Below are 17854 nucleotides of genomic sequence, written 5' to 3'. Positions count from 1 at the left end.
TTAAAATTGTCTTAGTTACTTAAACAGAACCTTGCCATACCACTCAGTTTTCACAATCTGAAGAGCTGCCCACTTATGAATGCTTAGAAATGTTGTAATCATGCTGATTAATCGTTCTAACACTTTTTTTCCCTTCTTGTCTCTGGAGGGAGCTGTGGCTGAAGTGGCTGCACCTTGTTCAGTTGCCAAGAGAGGGAGCACTAGATTGATGTGAGCATTTTCCTTCCAGAAATGCAGGGAGTTTCCCCAGCCAAGTGTAAAGTAGAGTAAACCAAAGCATTTTCAGGTATCTGACTAAAAACATGTGAAGGGGAATGTCCATAAGATAATGTTAGAGACTGAACTTAATTCTTTCAAAGTCTCAGCTTTGCAGTTACTGCATATTGCCCAAAGATCTTTCACATACAATAGATTGGTACACTCTGCATTTCAATCTCAATGAGAACCCCAGGCTTTTTGCAGTTAAAGCCTTTATTTATTTCTCTTTCTTTTGTTTCTCCCTAAACTTTGCAGGAAGGCAGAACCAAATCACCTTTATGTGTGAATTCTGAGAGGCTGAAAAATCTTTTTGCAGCATTTACCAGTTGAGTTTATTTGGTTGCACTTGGAAAGCAAGTCAAGGTAAATGTTCATCATATGTTCTAAAATGAATGGCATTTTTCTTCCTAATTTATAGGAGAAATAGTATTTTTATAACAGGAGTGGACAGTGAAATAATGTGCTGTTTCCACCTTCTGCACACATTTCAAGAAAGCTCTGTTGGGAAGCATATGGAGGTCTGGCAGTTTTTGCTCCTCCTCCTTCCATGGAGTTAAAAGCCAGTAATGCCAGTTTCCAGTTTCCTTTGTGTGCTGCACCATTGCCACGTGGATGATCAAGGGATGCAGGGCAGGAGGTGATGATTGCCAGTGCACACCTTCTGGGTGTGTTGTGCAGCTCATGTTTGAAACATGCAGTTCTCTCACCACACCTTAAAGACCTGCTTTTAATGGCTCTTAGGAAATGCTGCTGCTGCTTGAGCAGGGCGTGCAGCCTAAGCTGGAGCAGTGCTGGTGGTTTCTGTGAGCAAGGCAGAAGAGCACACAAGATAAAAATCATCTTTATGTGCTTAGAGCCTTTCAGTGCTCTGTATGGTCCATGCTCAATCACCCTTCCACATAATTAATTGGTCACAACAGATAAGCAAAACAGTTGTGACTAAAGTACTTTCATCTGTTATTCTTTTGTCTTTCAAGTTGCAGTGTTATAAATGTCCCTGTAATGCTTATTTTATTTCTTAAGATAATATTTTTATGATATGTTTTGATCTCAGAAAAGCAGGCAGTGACTGTTTAATTTCTGGATTTAATTTTAATAATTTAATTTCAAATAAGGATAATAATACAAAATTCTCTGAGAGTGCTCAGGTATATCTTGAAATTGTTCTTTTAAATCTTCTCTTTGGAATTGTCCTTTCTTTGGAGGTGGCAGTCAGCATGGATAATGCTGTGAGAAAACTGAAGCAGTAAGTAAAACTCCTCCTGTATTTACCTGTGCTGTAAGACACAGTTAATTAGGGATGGGCAGTTATCTCTGCTGCTTCTCTCATGATGAGGAATTCATTCATCTGCATCTCTTAGCTATTTATCCATAATTCACTGTTCTATCAAGTGCTACATATTGTTGCACTGAAGATGTTTGTAATTAGCGAGGTTTTTAATCTGTCAGCTGTAACTACTCAAATGGATTTTGTATATTGAAACTGCAATCAGATCACACTCTTAAATCCCAAGGAAAAGCTGAATAGCAAAGTATTTTGGGTCCTTTTAAGTGCCATTCCCATGGTGATGGGTGTGGCATCATAGCCTAGATTAGAGCTTACTAAAATGAATGAGTAATAAAATCTGTAATGAGGTGGGTATAGCATGAGCAGGCATCACTCACATTTTCCCACAGATTCCTGTTGGCATAGCCCTCGTGTTTATTTACAGCACTTGGAACACCAGAAATATTTTAAAATGCTCATGCACGTCTAAAAAATCAAATCTCTGCAAAATATTCTGAGTACCAGTCAGGTGGGAAGTTGTGTCTTAAAAAGATCCAAATTCCTGACTCTAAATTTTTTATAACCCAATTCACAGCGCTCAAAACATCAAGAAAAGAGAAACAGCTGAGATTCTAGAAGATATCTGAAAGACGGGGTAGCTGCTAAAAATAATTATTTCACTGCAAGCTCTGTGAGGCAGCATAGCTGGGGAAATAAAAAAAAAAAAGAAAGAGAAATGAAGAGGAGGAAAAAGCTCCAATGTAATGCAAGTGCTTCAGTTGCCATGGAAGCCCGTAGCACCTTCATTCTGTGCCATGGCTGCCCCTGGGAAGGGAGAGCCACTGAGGATTGCTGCTGCTCCTGAGCACAGAGAGCAGAGTCACTGCTCCTTTTGGGGGGTGGCAGGGGATGAGTCAGAGCGAGGAATTGGTCCTGATTCCCGGAGCAGCTTTTAGAAAACAGGATGGGTTTCATGGCCTGGTAATTACTGTGTGACAATTGGACACTTCCTAGACTTCAGACAACTACAGCAGCAGAGATGTTATGTAAGATTTTTTGCAACATGTATTTAGTTGTGACCCATGACTGAATGAAAATTTATTTACCCCTTCTTTAGAATGCAGCACTCAATAGGAACAAAGTCCTGCTTTGCTTTGCTGTAGGTGAGAATTCAGCTTTTATTGCTATTTACATAAGTGCTGGAATCATTTGCATCTTTATTAATAGACTGGTTCCTCAGTTATCAGGGAAATGAAACACTCAGCAAGAGGAACATTACTGTTAATTTAAGTATCTTGTTTAAACCAGAATGCAGAAAGGATTCTTTTTTCATTTGTTCAAATACTGCTCTCCACTGTTTTACCCATGCTAGGGTAGAACAAATAATGTAAAATTGGATGAAGGCTTGTCTTGAGTAGCCCACCAGAGAACATGGGTTTGGAGAGCTTTTTCTTTTATTGCTGCTGGGCAGTCTGGCTGACCTGGGGAAGGGAAGCAGTAAGTACATTAGCAGTGAAAAGCAGCCTTGACAGAAAAGAAACTACAGAAAATAGTAGTGCAAGTGCTGGGGTTTTTGAAGCAGCACTTCTGAGATTAAAAAAAAAGCAATTAGCTGCCTTTTCTGTAGCAGATGCGACCATCAGTTCTGTATAGGAATTGCCAGATGTGCATGTTAAAGAGATCATTCAGATGGAAAAAAAAAATCTTTTCTCAGAATTCTTGTACTTGGGTGAATACATCCCATTAAATAAAAAAATGGATTTCTTCTGTCAAGAGATCCTTACCTTCAAAGGACAACATTTTAGCTCTTTAGAAAGCTTCAACAACCTTGGAGCCTTCACAAATCTGAAAAAGGGCAGAAACAACTGCAACTGGTGTTCCCACATTATTGAGAATCCTAATTGCAAAGTGAGCCTTGTACTTGTGGCCAGGATGCCAGTAGTTTTGTTGGCATCCTGAATTTCCCTGGAGCATCCAGCAATTCCTGTTCTCATGGAATTATGAAAATGCCTGTATATTATTTGTTGACTGATCTGATCATGCAGATCAGAAAACAGCCACCAGGAGTGGAATCAAAGATATTCTGGCTTTCAATCACAGCTAATCCTGTACAGAGTGTGGTTTGTAGTACCAGGATCTTTTATTACAATGATTCCTACAAATTGGCTGTGCCCTGCAGGTGCAGACTGGTACCAGGGGCTGTCAGCCATTTCCAGCTGGGATGAACTGAAGTTGCAGTTGCTCCAAAGCTACATTTTCATGGTATGAAGTTGGTTCTGGTCAAAGAATGGATAACAAACTCTCTTTTTTTCCTACAGGATCTTGAAGCTGTCTGTTCAGTAGGAAATAACTGGAAAAAACAGTGGCACATTCTCTTGATCTGTGTGACAGTCTCAATTCCTGCCTTTGTCCAGAACATTTTTACCATAGTTTTACAAGGGAGTGAATCAAAATATTTACAGATTTAAACATATTTTATCCATTATTTCCCCACTGTTACTGCTCCCACATGATAAGTTCTACAATAACAGTACAAAGTTGCAGCTTCTAGTTTTCATCTTTAAGCTGTCTTGTAGTGGCTGTGCTGTGTCCTAGATGCATCAGTCTGATATTGTTTATACAAATTTAATGCTGTGCACTGAACTGCAAGCATTTGAGATGGACTTACGTGGTGGCAAATTAACTGAGAGACAAAACATCAAATGAATGATGGAGAATGATAGATACACTTAGAGAAAAACCCATTCCACGTTAGCATCAGATCAGTACAGAAAGCTCAAACCTGCACCACCAGAAAGAAGCACAGAGGTTCACCACTGTAGCTCTCAAGCCAGCAGATATTTCAGGCAAGTGTTCTGTGAAGTTGTACAACTCCCCAGTTTCTACCCTTATTGCAATTTTTGTGGGATTATTTCCATAGCTAGGGGCTGTCGAGTCATTTTTTTTTAAAAAAGCGATCCTTTGCTGGCTCTGCACTTGTGAATAGAACCGAATGTTTAAATCCTGAAGTCCTTATTCAGCAAAACTTTTATCAAATTTTGCAGGGAGAAAGAGGGGTGACTGTACATGGATTCAAATTTTGTTTCACCATATAATGGCCATGGCAAGAGATTGTGTGTAACCTTTAGGAAGTGAAATTCTAACAAACATTGCTAAATGCTGATGCAGTTGAAACCTATTATTTGGGGGAGTGCATCACACCATTTTGTGCTTTACCGTGCTGGATTAATGCCAAAGAACAAAGCCAAAACGAAACACAAATTGCAATCAGTCCCCAGCAATGGAACTGCTTTCTCATCACCCTTTTGTTCGAATGGCATCATGCAGAAACCCAACAAGCTGTGAGGCTGCAAACTGAGGTTTGCTTTGTGAGGAATTCGGTGGTGATGGGCCAGCTCTGGCTGGGCTCCGTTGCCTCTTTACAAGAGGGGAAGAAGTGGAGCAGAGCTGTTTGATTCAGCCTTGAAAATCGGCATTAAATGGTTGGTGATGGCATTAGAGCTGCTGCTCCAGCTGTTTAAACTTTAGCGGTGGGATAACGCCAGCTTCCAATGTGTTGCTTCACAAACACAATGAAAATAAAAATATTCAGTACTTTGGGATAATAAATTTCTGCATGATGAATTTCTGGGCATCAGGACAAAAGGAAAATGGAGCGAAGCAGCAGACAGTGAAGTTATTCACCCACTAGAGCGATGTGCTTCACACCTCCCCGTCTGTGCCCACCCTCTCCCCCTCCCACCCAGCCGGGCTGTGCCGCAGCGGCGGCTCCGGGACCACCGGGCGCGGCGGGGTCACCCCGAGCCGGGGCACGGCCGCTCCTCCCTCCCCCGAGCTGCGGCTGCCGCGGGGCGAACAAAGCGGGGGGCGGACAAAGAGAGAGGAGGGGGCGCGGGCAGCTCGGGGGCACCGCCGGTGCCGCTGCCGCTGGTGCAGTCCCCGCCCCGGCGGGCGCAGACGTTGTGCCCGCCCCGCTCCGCCTCCTGCGAGCCGGGGCGGCGCCGCTGCAGAGGGGCCGCGGGAGCAGGAACAGGAGCGGGAGCAGCAGCCGGAGGAGGCGGCGGCGGGAGCGGCGCTGGCGGCGGGGCCGGTGAGGCGGCGGAGCCGGGGCTGAGGGGGCCGCCCTGAGGAGCGCGTGGGGCGACGGCGGCGTCTGAGGGCGGGGGGAGCCGCGTCCGCCGCCTCCCGCCTCGGGGCCTCCGCGCTTCCCGTCCGGGCGCCGCGCTGGGCGGGTCTGAGGGCGCGGGGGTCGGTGCCGAGGGGCCGTGAGGGGCGGTGGCGGGGCCGTGAGGGGCGGCGGCGGGCCGGGCCCCGGCGCTGAGGGCTGTTAGCGGCCGCCGCACGTGCTGCCCGCGCCGCCCCGCAGCGGCCGCTCCGGCGGGGGCCCGGCCGAGCCCCGGCGGGACGGGGCGCCGCGGACGCGGGGCCGGCGCGGAGCAGCAGCGGGACGGCCTCGGCTCCCTCAGCCCCCGCCGTGGTTGTGCGGAGCGGGGACGCGAAGGTTGGATCGCAGCCTCTGCTGGAGTCTCGCCCTGGGAAGCTGCGGCGCTGTGCTTGGTTGGTGGTGGCTTGAGCGGCTGATTCTGAGGGAAGAGGTCTGGGTATTCCTTATATTCCTTGGTAAGCGCTGACCTGCAGTTCCCAACATTTACATACGGATATTTTACTAGTAATCTACCTTGGCGTTTTTTGGATTTGTTTTTTATGGCCGCTGCCCATCCTCGCGTTACAAAACCTACTGTTTCCAGGTGAGCTGCTCTGGCATCCCCTCAGGTGGCTCGGGAGGGTTCGCTGCCATGTTCTGGGCAGTGCGGGAGCTGCGGGATTCCCGGGCACAGGCGCTGCTCCAGGCCCCTCCTGTTCCCGCTATAGCGCTGGACCTCGGGCGATGCAGTGCTCCCTTTTCTGTGCCAGAGCTGTCATGGGGCAAAAGGTAATTGGTGCTCTTACTCACAGGGTAATGTGGCTCCTGCTGCATAAAAAAATCAGCAGTTAGTTTTTCCTTTCATCTTGGTGCTGATTCCGCGTTTTAAATAATTTTTCAAGACATAAACAAACAAAAGCCAGCACCAAAGAAATTTTCCAAAAGAGAGCATGTGGAGGAAAGTTTACTCTGTGATTGTATATGTTGATGATTAAATATATGACTGTGAAATGAAGACTTGTTCCTCTCCACCCCTTCATTTACCCACTGTGCTGAATGGGCAGGGTTTTATAGAAGTTCACAGGTTGCTTTAAGATCTTTGAGCAGAGGGATTTTAAAACATGTGATACTTGTGTTGACACGTAGGAAGAAGAAAGAAAAAGAGGTACAAAAGAGGAAGTGCCTTGATGCCGGCTGCTTTGCAAAGTATTTTATTGAAAGAACAGAAATATGCGTTCTGAATGCAATGTAAATTTGAAACTAGCAGTGGCAGAGAGGTTTTCCTGAAGTGTGTCCATGTGCACCTGCTGCAAGAGTAGGAAGATTGCAAAGTAGATACTGGGAAGGAAAAGTAAACACCTCCCCTCCACCCACAGCAGCATTTCTTATTCTAAGGAAGGGTTTAACTGTTCACCTTTAACTGCTGAGCATTCTTAGTTCTTGCTGTAAAATGACAAGATTTCAGGGTTCTTTTCCTGCCCAGTCCTTGTATACATGCTGGGTGATTTTCTAGCTGTACTGTGCACTAAAGCTTTCTGTGTACTGAAGGGAGAGGGATGAGTTGTCTGAAGCAGAAAAGCTTGGGAATGTGACCTTAAATGTCCATATCTTTAGGGATCAAGAGGGAGATTCTATTTGGCAAAAAAGAGTTTTACATCATTTGTATGGTTTCCCTTAAAGAGAAGATCTCAGCTTTGTAGGGAGGGCAGAACCCCAGCTGTCCTGTGGGCTCGTTCCAGATGTATTCTGTGGGGAAAAGCTGCATCTTTCCTCGTGTGATTGCACTGTAGGAAGGAGCAGTGCTCTCTCTGCTGATTGCTACAACTTCCTAGAGCTCCTGAAGATTTCCTGTCTGACTTTCAGCTTGTATCTGTTTGCCATCTTCTGAACCTGGAGAGCCAGGACAGCCTTTATTTACTCAGCTTGGGCAGATTGCATAATTCATTTAGTGTTCCTCCCTTTATCTTTTAGCCCTGGTAAAGTTTTTCTTGGGAGGGACTGAGAATATATCAAAATAGATCCTCCTTAAAAAGAAATAGAGAGCTCTGCCTTGCCAATATGATTTTTCAGAGCTGCTTTTCTTTCTCTTTCTAAAACACTCGGGTCAAATGTTAACTGTGTATGTTGAATGCAAGATTTCTAATGTTTGAACATGACAACCATGAATGAATGCAGCTCTTGTTTAATCCTTTGGCATTCCTTAGGGACTACTGGCTCTGCTGGCATGTATAAAGAGTAACTCACTGGAATCCTTATTGGAGCAGCATGTTTGGAAATGCCTCAGATGGCTGGTGTTTTGTTATTTCATGAAAGGCAATTTTATACTGCATTAGCTGTAATCTCAGCTGCTCTCAGCCCCATGCCAGTGTCTGCTGGGGCAGCCATTGCCTTGGTGTGCACCAGCAGCTCCCTGAATGATTGAAACACCTCCTGCCTGTGCAGGTGCCTGCCCTCCACATCCATTTGGGTTTGTAGAGTGAAGCTGCACTCTGTGCCTGCCCCTTAGAAATACAAATCTGGTACTGGCTCCTGGCCCCCAAAAGGCTGTGAAGGATTCAGGAGATGCATCTAAGGACAGGCTGTACAAGTTTGTGCTTTAACACCAACCTAAGTTTTTCCACGTGGAACATCTCATTAATTATTTGTAAAAACTCATAAAAATAGTAGCATACATTCTTTTAATGTGTAAGATATGTCTTCACTGTTTCCAGAAGAACCAGCATTAAAAGCTATTCATTTTCCTGATCCTTATAATCCTACTGTCTGTATTTTTAGCTTATTATGAGGGGAAATTGCAAGGCAGAGAGAGAAACTCAGTCTTGTATAGAATCAGCTTATTTGACACTCTCATTCTGCTGCTCTGCTTGGCAGCAGCATCCCCTCAATCACAGCAGCATTTATCCTGAATTTGTGCTTCTCCCGAGCTCTCTGCCAGCCATGCAGCACTCCTGGTGCTCATTTCAAAGGCTGAGCTATAAACAGGAGCTGACTTGATGGTTTCACCCAGTGTGAAACAGTTACAGTTTCACCCAAGTCTGGCAAAATTCAATCCTTACTATAAAAAGCAGCATCTTTGTTTCAGCTGCTTGGGTTGTGATTGTATTAGGGAGAAGCCTTTGTGCCTTTAAATGCTTTGGGCTTGAGGCTGAAGGGAGGTGATGTTTTCTTTCTCAAAATTGAGATTGTAGATCCCAAATAACTTAAACTTGAGGCTCTGCTATTCCAAAGTCATCATTTTATCCTGATGGCACTTACTGGGATGGCTGAAGTGCATTATCATAAACAGAAGGCAGTGTGGACAGTCAAACAAATTGTTCTTTCTGAATGAAATGGAGGCATTTGGAGAAAGACAAGAATTTCCTGGGAAAAATGTAAGAAAATGGGTAAGTGATGACAACAGGGTTACCAGAAGAGGTGGCAATTATTTACTTGTTTGGAAACTTTTTCCACACCTCAATCCTTGACTCCTTCTGTAGGGAATGATGTGCTGAGAAGGGAGGATCATGTGCTTTCTGATCTTTTAATAGACCAGAGCAGAAATGTTTTTATAATCTCTGTGCACAGTGGCAACTTGAAGTGTTAGAGTTTGCATCATATTAACAATTATCAGCTCTTCCTGATTAATTAAAGATAGGCAGAATCTTTTTAAAAGGACTGATCAGGCTGTGTTTGAAATAGAAATAGATTGAGAAAAAATTACTCACAAATTGATGGCCCAAAATAGTTTTTTACATTTGTGCTTCATATTCAACAGTCTGTGTTTCAGTGCTTCTTCCCTGAGGATCCTGAGGCATTTGGGAATCTGAATGAGCATAGCAAGTTCTAGAATGATAAAAAAGGGTGACTGAAATGTCCTTGATGCAGAATTAAAATCCATAAGCAGAAGCTCTGATGAATTACCTTCCTCATAGCAGTGCTGTAATATCTGACTGATGGTTTCCTAAGCCTCTTACAATCTTTGATCTGATTCATCTTCTTAGAACAGTTCCTGAGTTAGAAAAACTCACCCCACCTTTCCCTGTCCCTGGCATGTGCAGCAGCAAATATCCTGCACTTCCCAAGGTGGGAAAACAGCCTTGTATCTTATTTAGCAGCTCAGCTAAATTCCCTGAAACCAATTTTCAGTGGCTTTGGGTCTCATAATGGTTGCCTTCCTAACTGTATTAAGTTCAAGGTTTATATTCTCTCCCAGTAAACTGCTAACCTGCTGCTGCCAGATGTGTTGATGGCCAGTTTGCTTCAGAAATCAGTTGCTCTAAAGGTACTGGGAGAAACTCAGCTCTTTAAACACAACTCCCCCTCCTCCTGGTTCACCTGCTTCTGTGAAACTTGTAGCAATAGGATTTATTTTTATTAGAGATCTCCTGCCTTTTGTTTTTATTTAGTTGAAATCACCCAGCAGCTCAAAATCAAAGGAGAAATATAGATTTGTGTGCAGGCCTGGCTGATGTTGAAAGATGATGTAAAATCTTTGGTTTGAATCCCCTGGGATCTGTGAACTCACACAGAGAACAGCTCCAGTACAGAAACACAACTTCTGCTGTTGATTTCAGTTAAGGAATAAACCTGAAGTTGCTGGTTGAGCTGTGGGTTCCTTAATGAGGGCCAGTGCTGTGGGGCTCTGGGATTCCCAAACATCCTTCCCCAGTCCCTCTAGTGTAGCAGAGAGATACATCTCTGCATCTCTGAGCTCTTTGGGTTATTCTGGGATGTCCTCAGCCCCAGGCAGTGGTGCCATGGTGGGATGAGTGCTGACAAGGCTGAGAGTTTGTGTTACAGCCCTGGGACTGCTCAGGGACCATCCCTGCCTGCTCCTTCTCAGTGACACACACTGCCTGCCTCACACTGAGGAGTGTGCATCCAAACCAGTGCCCTGCAAAAACGAGCTGAAGGTTTTTCAGGCCCTCTGCCACTGATAGGACAGCTCTGTTTCACTTTCTCTTGGTTTTTGCCACTCTTCCTTTGAGGCTGAGTTCATCACATCAGTGCTGCTGTCAGAGGAGCTGTGTCATCCCAGTGGGCAAAGTTCCCAAATTCCTGCAGGCTTTGGGCTCGTGTTATTATGGCAGCAAAAGCAAACTGTGTTTGGGTTAGGCTAAAGCCCTACTGATTTCCTGGAGTTATCCTGGTTGCTGCTGTGAGGGCACCTCAGAAGAACAGGAATTGCTTTTGTTCTGTAATGTAATGGTTATGCCTGGTTAAATTAAAAAGAGATGCACTTCTTCAAGAGTCTGTCTCTAGGAAAATCCATACTTATGTTAAAAAACAGAATATAAGAAACTGTGGCTTTGAGGTTTCTGTAGAGTAAGTGTTTGCCCTTGTGAAGGGTTGACTCTGGAATTCCTGTGATGGTTCTGTTGGATTGGGCTGGAAAGCAGAATGACATCAGGACCCTGTGGAAGTTATGAGATCTTCTTGTTTATTTCCTTACAAAATTGTTATTTCCTGTTCCAGTACCTGCAAACAACAGATCTGAAAAGTCTGAATTTCTTTTGTTATTTTCTACCTGATCAGATGAGTTATAAATGCAGTTTTTATCTACCTTTAAGGGTGAGGTACAAAACACTGGTTAGGTACCAGTGTCATGTTTTGCTGTTGGCACTAAGCAGAGCATAGTAACCCAAATAAATATGTTTATATGTTTTCATGGCACTTGGCATAACAAACATTGAATTAAATAATGTCTTTTCTTCTAGTAGTGCTGTATCTGAAAGCTATATTCACATCATAACATGACTTGAGTAATTGTCATAAAAATCAATGGTTTCTGGAAGACAAAATGAAACTGAAGCCATGTTTTTAAATGCTCCCTTTCTCTAATTGCTGTGTGCTAAATGAGTAATCAAACATTGACTTCCAAATGCCAGCTCTTGTATTGAAATCTTAAATTCTTAATTCTATTTGTTTTCTGTTTGCTATATAAATTCTTTCTTAAATCACCTTCATTTCAATGTGGCTGATACCTGAGGATGCCTCTAAATCCCTGAGCAGTGCAGTTAGAAGCTTGACCCAGCTCAGATGCTCAGTTTGCTGTGCCAGTGGCCCTCAGAGGTGTTTGTTTCCTCACCTCACTCCCACCACATTTTGTGTTTGGGCCCCTCTTTGTTAACAAATGCCTCCGGTGCTTTCTGGTGTGCCTCAGTGTGAGCTTGCTGCCCATTCAATAAATGCATCAGAGCTGACAAAACACATGGGATTTGCAGTAGGGCAGGAGCATGAGGGTCACAGAGAAGTTCATTTGCCTTTTCACTGTCTGGCTTTGGTGGATCAATGCAGAGAGACCTGGATGTGAGTTCATTGCTCCAAAATTGTTGTATTTAAGTAGGGAGTGGCCAGGAGTGCTGCATCACTCCAGAGAGGCTCTGTAAAGTGAGTACATGAGAGCTTCCAAATCCATCCTTCTGGTTTAGCAACTTGGAATTGGGCAGGACTGGCTTTGAAGCTGAGTGAGACTTTTACAGTGGATATTGTGTGCTCTGCAATATTTCACTGTAAATGTAATCCATTGCTTGCAGAGTGGTTATTCAGATTTTTGGGTGTCCAGTAAGAAATTTCTCCAATAGACCCAGAATGCAACAGAGGGAGAGTCAGGATTAGGAGGATTTTTGTTGCAGGATTCAGCTCCTCTTGTGCCTCTCCCTCCAGAATTGTTCCTGTGAGGATGCTGCTGTGCATGTCCCACTCTGGTCAGTTTGTGCACCTGCAGTGCAGGAACTGCTCCCCTCAGAATCCCCCACAAGTTTGGCTCTGATCTGGCTCATTCTTGCACACACAGAAATATTCTTCAAGAGGTAGCAAGCAGCAAGAGCAGTGCAAGGAGAAGGCATTGATTTTGTTCAAAGCCAAAATGGGGTTGTATTTTTAAATCAGGTATGAATTTCAAAAGCTTATCAATTCAACTGAAACTATTCAGTGCTTTTGTAAATATAAACACTCAATTTTTACAGGAGTGTAATAACAGCCCAGCAGCCTGCAAATACAACCTGTGGAGCTGTAGGAATTGGATCTGAATCATGGAGAACATGTTTATGTGCTTTAGCTTTAAGGCTGCAGTAATTTTAGGAGTTGTGTTCGTAACTGTGTAGGATCAGCGCTCTTGGAGTAACTCATGGACTGCAGGGGGAATCTCTCCAGGTTCAGAATTCCAAGTTACTTTCTCTAAACTGCAGATATTTGAGGAATGATTCATGAGCTCCCTCAAGCTTGGCAGCAGCAGCTGGACAACAAGTATGAAACAGGTATTTGAGAAATGCAGTTCAGGCAGAGACTTCAAACTGTGCTTCTTGTGCTGAGCTTGTTTTTCTCTCAGGAAAGTGAAGATTATTATCACATAGCACATTAGTAGGATTTATTTACTTAAACCAATGGTTCTCAACTTGTTCCTTGATCCATGCAATACTTAGAGGTCTTTAAAAGATAAATAAAAAATAATGATATCATTAATCAGTTAAAATTCATATTGTGTGTAGTCATGTATTTCCAATAATGGCACAAGTGCAAAGCCTGTGCTTACAATGTCTTTTTATGCTCAGTTTTGTTACTGGTAGAACACTTCAGAGGAATATATTATCAGAGGCTTTCTGGACCTTTCCTTAGGTTCCTGACAGGATATTTTGGGGACACAGTAATATTTTTGTCTAGTGCTTATAAGGATCCTTTTTGAGGAGAGCCAAGTCAGATTGAAGGGAGGAAAGAACAAATTGAGACAAGCAGTGAGCTGCTGTCTTCTATGAGCACTGAAGTGAGATCATTGACATCTGGAGCCTGTTAGGATATGTTGGAATGTAATGCTTAAAATCACTTGATGCAAATTTATGTGTTTTATGAGCTCCATTAGGCAATGCTGTTCCAAAGGCCCTGGCCCTAAGACCAAAATTTGCATTTTAACCATTGCAGTGAGGCAGTCAGTTATGAAAAAGTGTTGCCTATCATCTTAGCTTTTACTTTTTCTGAATTCAGGTACAATTTCAGTAACTCTGAAACCAGGACAGGAGGGATTGTGTTACTTCTGGCCTAATTGAAGGCCTGTGTGTTGAGAAAAGCAAATGACACAGCAAATACATAACCCATGACTGTGGAGAGCAAGATTAAACTCTGAATGAGGACCCCGAGCCAAGAAATGCAGGGGCAGAACATTCTAACTTTCTGTGGAGCAGGGGCTTGTGAAGCATCTATTAATAAATAATTAACTGAAACTGGCAAAGGCTCATTTGGGTGGTAATGCAGTGTGTGCTGTGCTTGGCCCTGCTCAGGGCAGCTGTGCTGGGGCTGCAATGGTCTGGGGGCCACAGAAAAGGGGATGGATGGGAAAAAATGGCAGAGTGCTGGGGACCAGGTCCAGCTTCCAGGCTTCAGGAGAAACCTTCCTCAAGGAGGATTCCCCTTGGCCCAAATTTCCATCAGTTTGGTCCTTGGCACTGACTGAACTAAAAAGGACTGGCCATGATGCTTCCCCTGTTTCTGTGTTTGTACCAAATCCTTCCTGATCTGGAACAGTTTTTGTGTTTCGTGGATTTTGATGGGTTGAGGAAGGTAAGGGAGGTGAGCATGGAGATTCTGGAGTTGGAGAGGAGGGAATAGGGCCTGTAGCCTGGGGAAGGGAGTACATTTGTTAAGGAGAAAAAAAGACTTTTCAGGCCCTTGGTGTGTCAGGTCCAAGTGCAGTTTTAGGGGATTTCTAAAAGGGAGGGTAAGGAAATGTGCAGGATGCAGCCATAACTCTGCAGGCAGGTGAGTGACAAACTTCTGGCAACACTTGGGAAAAAAAAGGTTCAGAAATCTTCCCAGCACTTCATCATTTTGATGGAGCAGAACTTAAATTGTGGGCAAACACAATTACATCCGAGGTAGTTATTCATGCTTTTAAAAATGTAACATTGTTGCAGACTTAAAAATGCCTTGAATTTGGCATGGCAGGTCTTGAAATAACACAAGGAATGTTTCACTTTGGAGTTGAGGTTCACAAAGCAGTGAATTGATTTTTAGGAACACTGATTAATAATTCATAATACAGGAGGGATAAATCTTAGCCTGCTACACAAATCCAGGATTGCTTTCTTCTCCTTGCTGCAGCAGAGCTGTCTGTCTGTCCTGGCAGCTTTGCTTTACCTTTTCCTGGCTGCTGAGCTCCAGTGTGCAGCCCTGGGCACTGGAGGCTGCACTGCCCACGTTTGAGTCCTGGCAGGTGCCAGAGTGCTGGGGCAGCACTGGCACCTGCTCTGTGCTGCTGCTTCGATGAGTTCTGAGCAAACACTGCAGCAAACTCGCTGCCTGCCCCTTTCCCTCTCCCCTTCAGCTTTTTGTGGAGCTGTGTGCTGCTGCTGCTGCTGCTGCTGAAGTGGTGTAGCTGTTCTGGCAGTGCCTGGTGTAAAAGTCAGCACAAAGCCAAGCTGTGTTCACACAGAATAGTTTATTCCTTTGAAGAAAGGGAGAGCAGTCACCTTGAAGTTCGGCTTTGAATTCGCATTCGAGGTAAAAAAAAATATACAGAATTTTCATTAGAGATGAAAAAGCCTTTCTGAAGCTCTTGTAATCAGAAAGAAGATGCCTCCTGTGGCAAAACACAGTTCCCTGAAAAGCTTGGAGCTGCCTTCCAAGTTCTATCCTAGCAACGTTGGGAAGAGTCCCTCCTCTAAGCTGGGGCACCGCCGGGGACTGCGAGCAGCCGCTCTTGTGATCTGAGGTCACTGAGAGCCCAGGTGCCTCCTTGCTTTTCAGTTGTCATCGTGTAACTCTTCAACAATTTAAGCTTTTCAGCTCCAGCCTCTTAGAAACTTTACTCCTTTTATCCTGAAACTCCTGGCTCTCTGATTTCTGTTGCTGTTATTTCTCTAGGCTCAAGCTGGTTTTGCTGGGGTGTTGCAACACTGGAAAAAATATGACTGAAAGCAGTTGTGTGTGTGCAGCAGTTAAATCTATGTGTAATGTTAGCTATGCTGTTAAGGGCTTTGTTTTTCTTTCTTAAAAAAGCCTTTTGGTTTAAATCTCAAGATAAATACAGCAGCATTCAACAAAGTGAGTTCTTTTGATGATTTAGGTTTTAATAGGAAATGGCCTTTAAAAGATAGAGAGCTGGAAATGCTGCTGGTTGCTACTGGAAAGCATTTTTTATAATGCATTTCCTACACAGATTGTGTATATATAGAAATCCCTTCTGCAGGAGTTAACACTGAGCTTTGCTCATGTCTGATCTTTTTATATACAGGTTTATTCCAGAGTTGAAAAAGCTTGAACAATATATTTTCTCCATGTTTGGAAAAAGATAGTTGCTACAGAACAAGGAGGATAATTGCAAAAAGATGAGTATGTTAAAACCAAGTGGACTGAAGGCTCCTTCAAAGACCATCAAGCACGGGAGTACCTTGCTCAAAACACCTGCACCTGTTGCTGCTGGTAAGGAACAGTTAAATATCTCATTCATCTTCTGACAAAAAGTACCTTGAATGCTCTAGTATACACTATTTTTACTCTTGACACCAATGTATTTTTGCTTGTATTTCAGATTTTAAAAAATTACATGTAGAACTTTAAGAAACTCTAAAGGTTACTAATTGGAAATCAATTTTCCTCAAACCTTGTCATGATAGAAATGCTTTGGGAGGTTTTGAAGTCAGACCTGTGATTTTTGTTGTTACAAAACCAACGTTACAAAAACCTTCGTTAAATTCAGTGTCTCTGTCCTTAGATTTTGAATTTTTTTTCCCAGTGATTACAGCATTTGCACAGGAAGATTAAGAGTTGTGAATCCCCTAAGTAGGGCCATTGTTACATTGAAACTCAGTAGTGATGCTCTCTGGAATATCAGTGTATTTGATTGCCGTTGTTTCTCATTGTGCTTTGATTCCAGCTCCAGCAGAAAAAGCAGCTCCCAGTGAGAAGACCTCGAGCACAGCCCCTGCAGATGCCCACGAGGAGTTTGTGGATGATTTCAGGGTCGGGGAGCGCGTTTGGGTCAACGGGAACAAACCCGGCTTCATCCAGTTCCTGGGGGAGACGCAGTTTGCCCCGGGGCAGTGGGCAGGGATTGTCCTGGACGAGCCCATCGGGAAGAACGACGGCTCCGTGGCCGGGGTTCGCTATTTCCAGTGCGAGCCCCTCAGGGGAATTTTCACCAGGCCCTCCAAACTCAGCAGGAAAGTGCTGACAGAGGACGAAGCCAACGGCACCCAGACAGCTCACGCCTCCAGAGCCACGTCCCCAACGTCCACATCAGCCGCCAGCGCCGTGTCCTCATCCACCGCTGCGCTTCCCCCTTCAGGAATCCCACAGAAAACCCCCCTCGCTGCTAAGGAACATGCAACTCCTTCTCAGATTAGCAATCTGTCCAAAACTGCCAGTGAATCTATATCAAACCTCTCAGAAGCTGGATCACTAAAGAAAGGAGAAAGGGAGCTCAAAATTGGAGATCGAGTGCTGGTAAGATTTCCCTGGCTGCTTTTGACTGATGAATTAAAACTTCTGCTAATATTCCAAACTTTTCTGCCATTTCCTTGGTCAAGATAAGGTAAATTCATGCCCTAGCTTTCTTTTTCTAGTGTCTTCTGTAAACAAGCTCTTTGCATGCTGTGGGAATATCTTGGCTGAAGCAAGATAAAATGGTTCTTTTGGCAGGTTTTAATCTATTATGTTTTGCCACTGTTTAAAACACAACATAGTGTTTATCAACATATTTGTAGCTTATCTCTCTGTATCTTCAAGAGCTCCAGTTATGCTAAATTCAAACCAAGCCTGTGAGATCTCCATGCAGGTCTTGTGCCCTGTGCAGGGCTGTGTTTTTAGAAAGCAAATAGTTCAATAATTGATTGTTCCTGAGTGGTGCTAGGCAGGAACAGAGGCAGTCTGATAATGCCACTGATCAGCCAGGAATTCTGTGTGCTCCTGGGGATGTGCCACGTTACTTGGCTGCCCTTCCTGAATTCAGAGCCCTAAATGCTTCTGCCACTGTATCATCTCACCTTTTTAAAAGGAGTTGCTCTGTTAGTTTTAACATTTTTTAAAAATTATTATCTGAAAACTGGTGGTTGGTTGTGTATGTTGTATTCTTAATTTAAAGAGTGTTTATATTGCCTTTATATATAATTGGAACGATCCTTGTATGCTCACCAGATCTATGATCACTGTAACAGAAATCTGATTTTAGGTTTGATTTACTCCAGTGAATTATTAAGCTAAAGATTTCTCTCTCT

General features: G+C 43.9%; 1 protein-coding gene across 9 annotated transcripts in view; it reads left to right on the top strand.

Annotated features, from left to right (window-relative positions):
• Positions 1–5462: 5462 nt before the first annotated feature.
• Positions 5463–17854, top strand: part of CLIP1 (CAP-Gly domain containing linker protein 1) — a 58718-nt gene continuing 46326 nt past the window's right edge. For 7 of the 9 annotated variants that reach the window (XR_013184623.1, XR_013184622.1, XR_013184620.1 and 4 more), the window contains exons 1-3: positions 5464–5615; positions 15874–16061; positions 16516–17084. Coding sequence is in view for 2 of the 9 variants with exons in the window: in XM_077187706.1 (XP_077043821.1) it covers positions 15968–16061; positions 16516–17084 (663 nt within the window). In the remaining 7 variants the exon portion in view is untranslated. Of the gene's footprint in view, positions 5616–6123; positions 6146–15873; positions 16062–16515; positions 17085–17854 lie in introns of those variants that run through there. The other 2 variants (XM_077187705.1, XR_013184619.1) reach the window with 2 other exon arrangements.

Source organism: Agelaius phoeniceus, chromosome 18 (genome assembly GCF_051311805.1).
Source record: "Agelaius phoeniceus isolate bAgePho1 chromosome 18, bAgePho1.hap1, whole genome shotgun sequence".
Taxonomy (NCBI): Eukaryota; Metazoa; Chordata; class Aves; order Passeriformes; family Icteridae; genus Agelaius; species Agelaius phoeniceus.
Note: the sequence above shows the minus strand (reverse complement) of the source record. Positions and strands in the feature narration are given on the sequence as shown.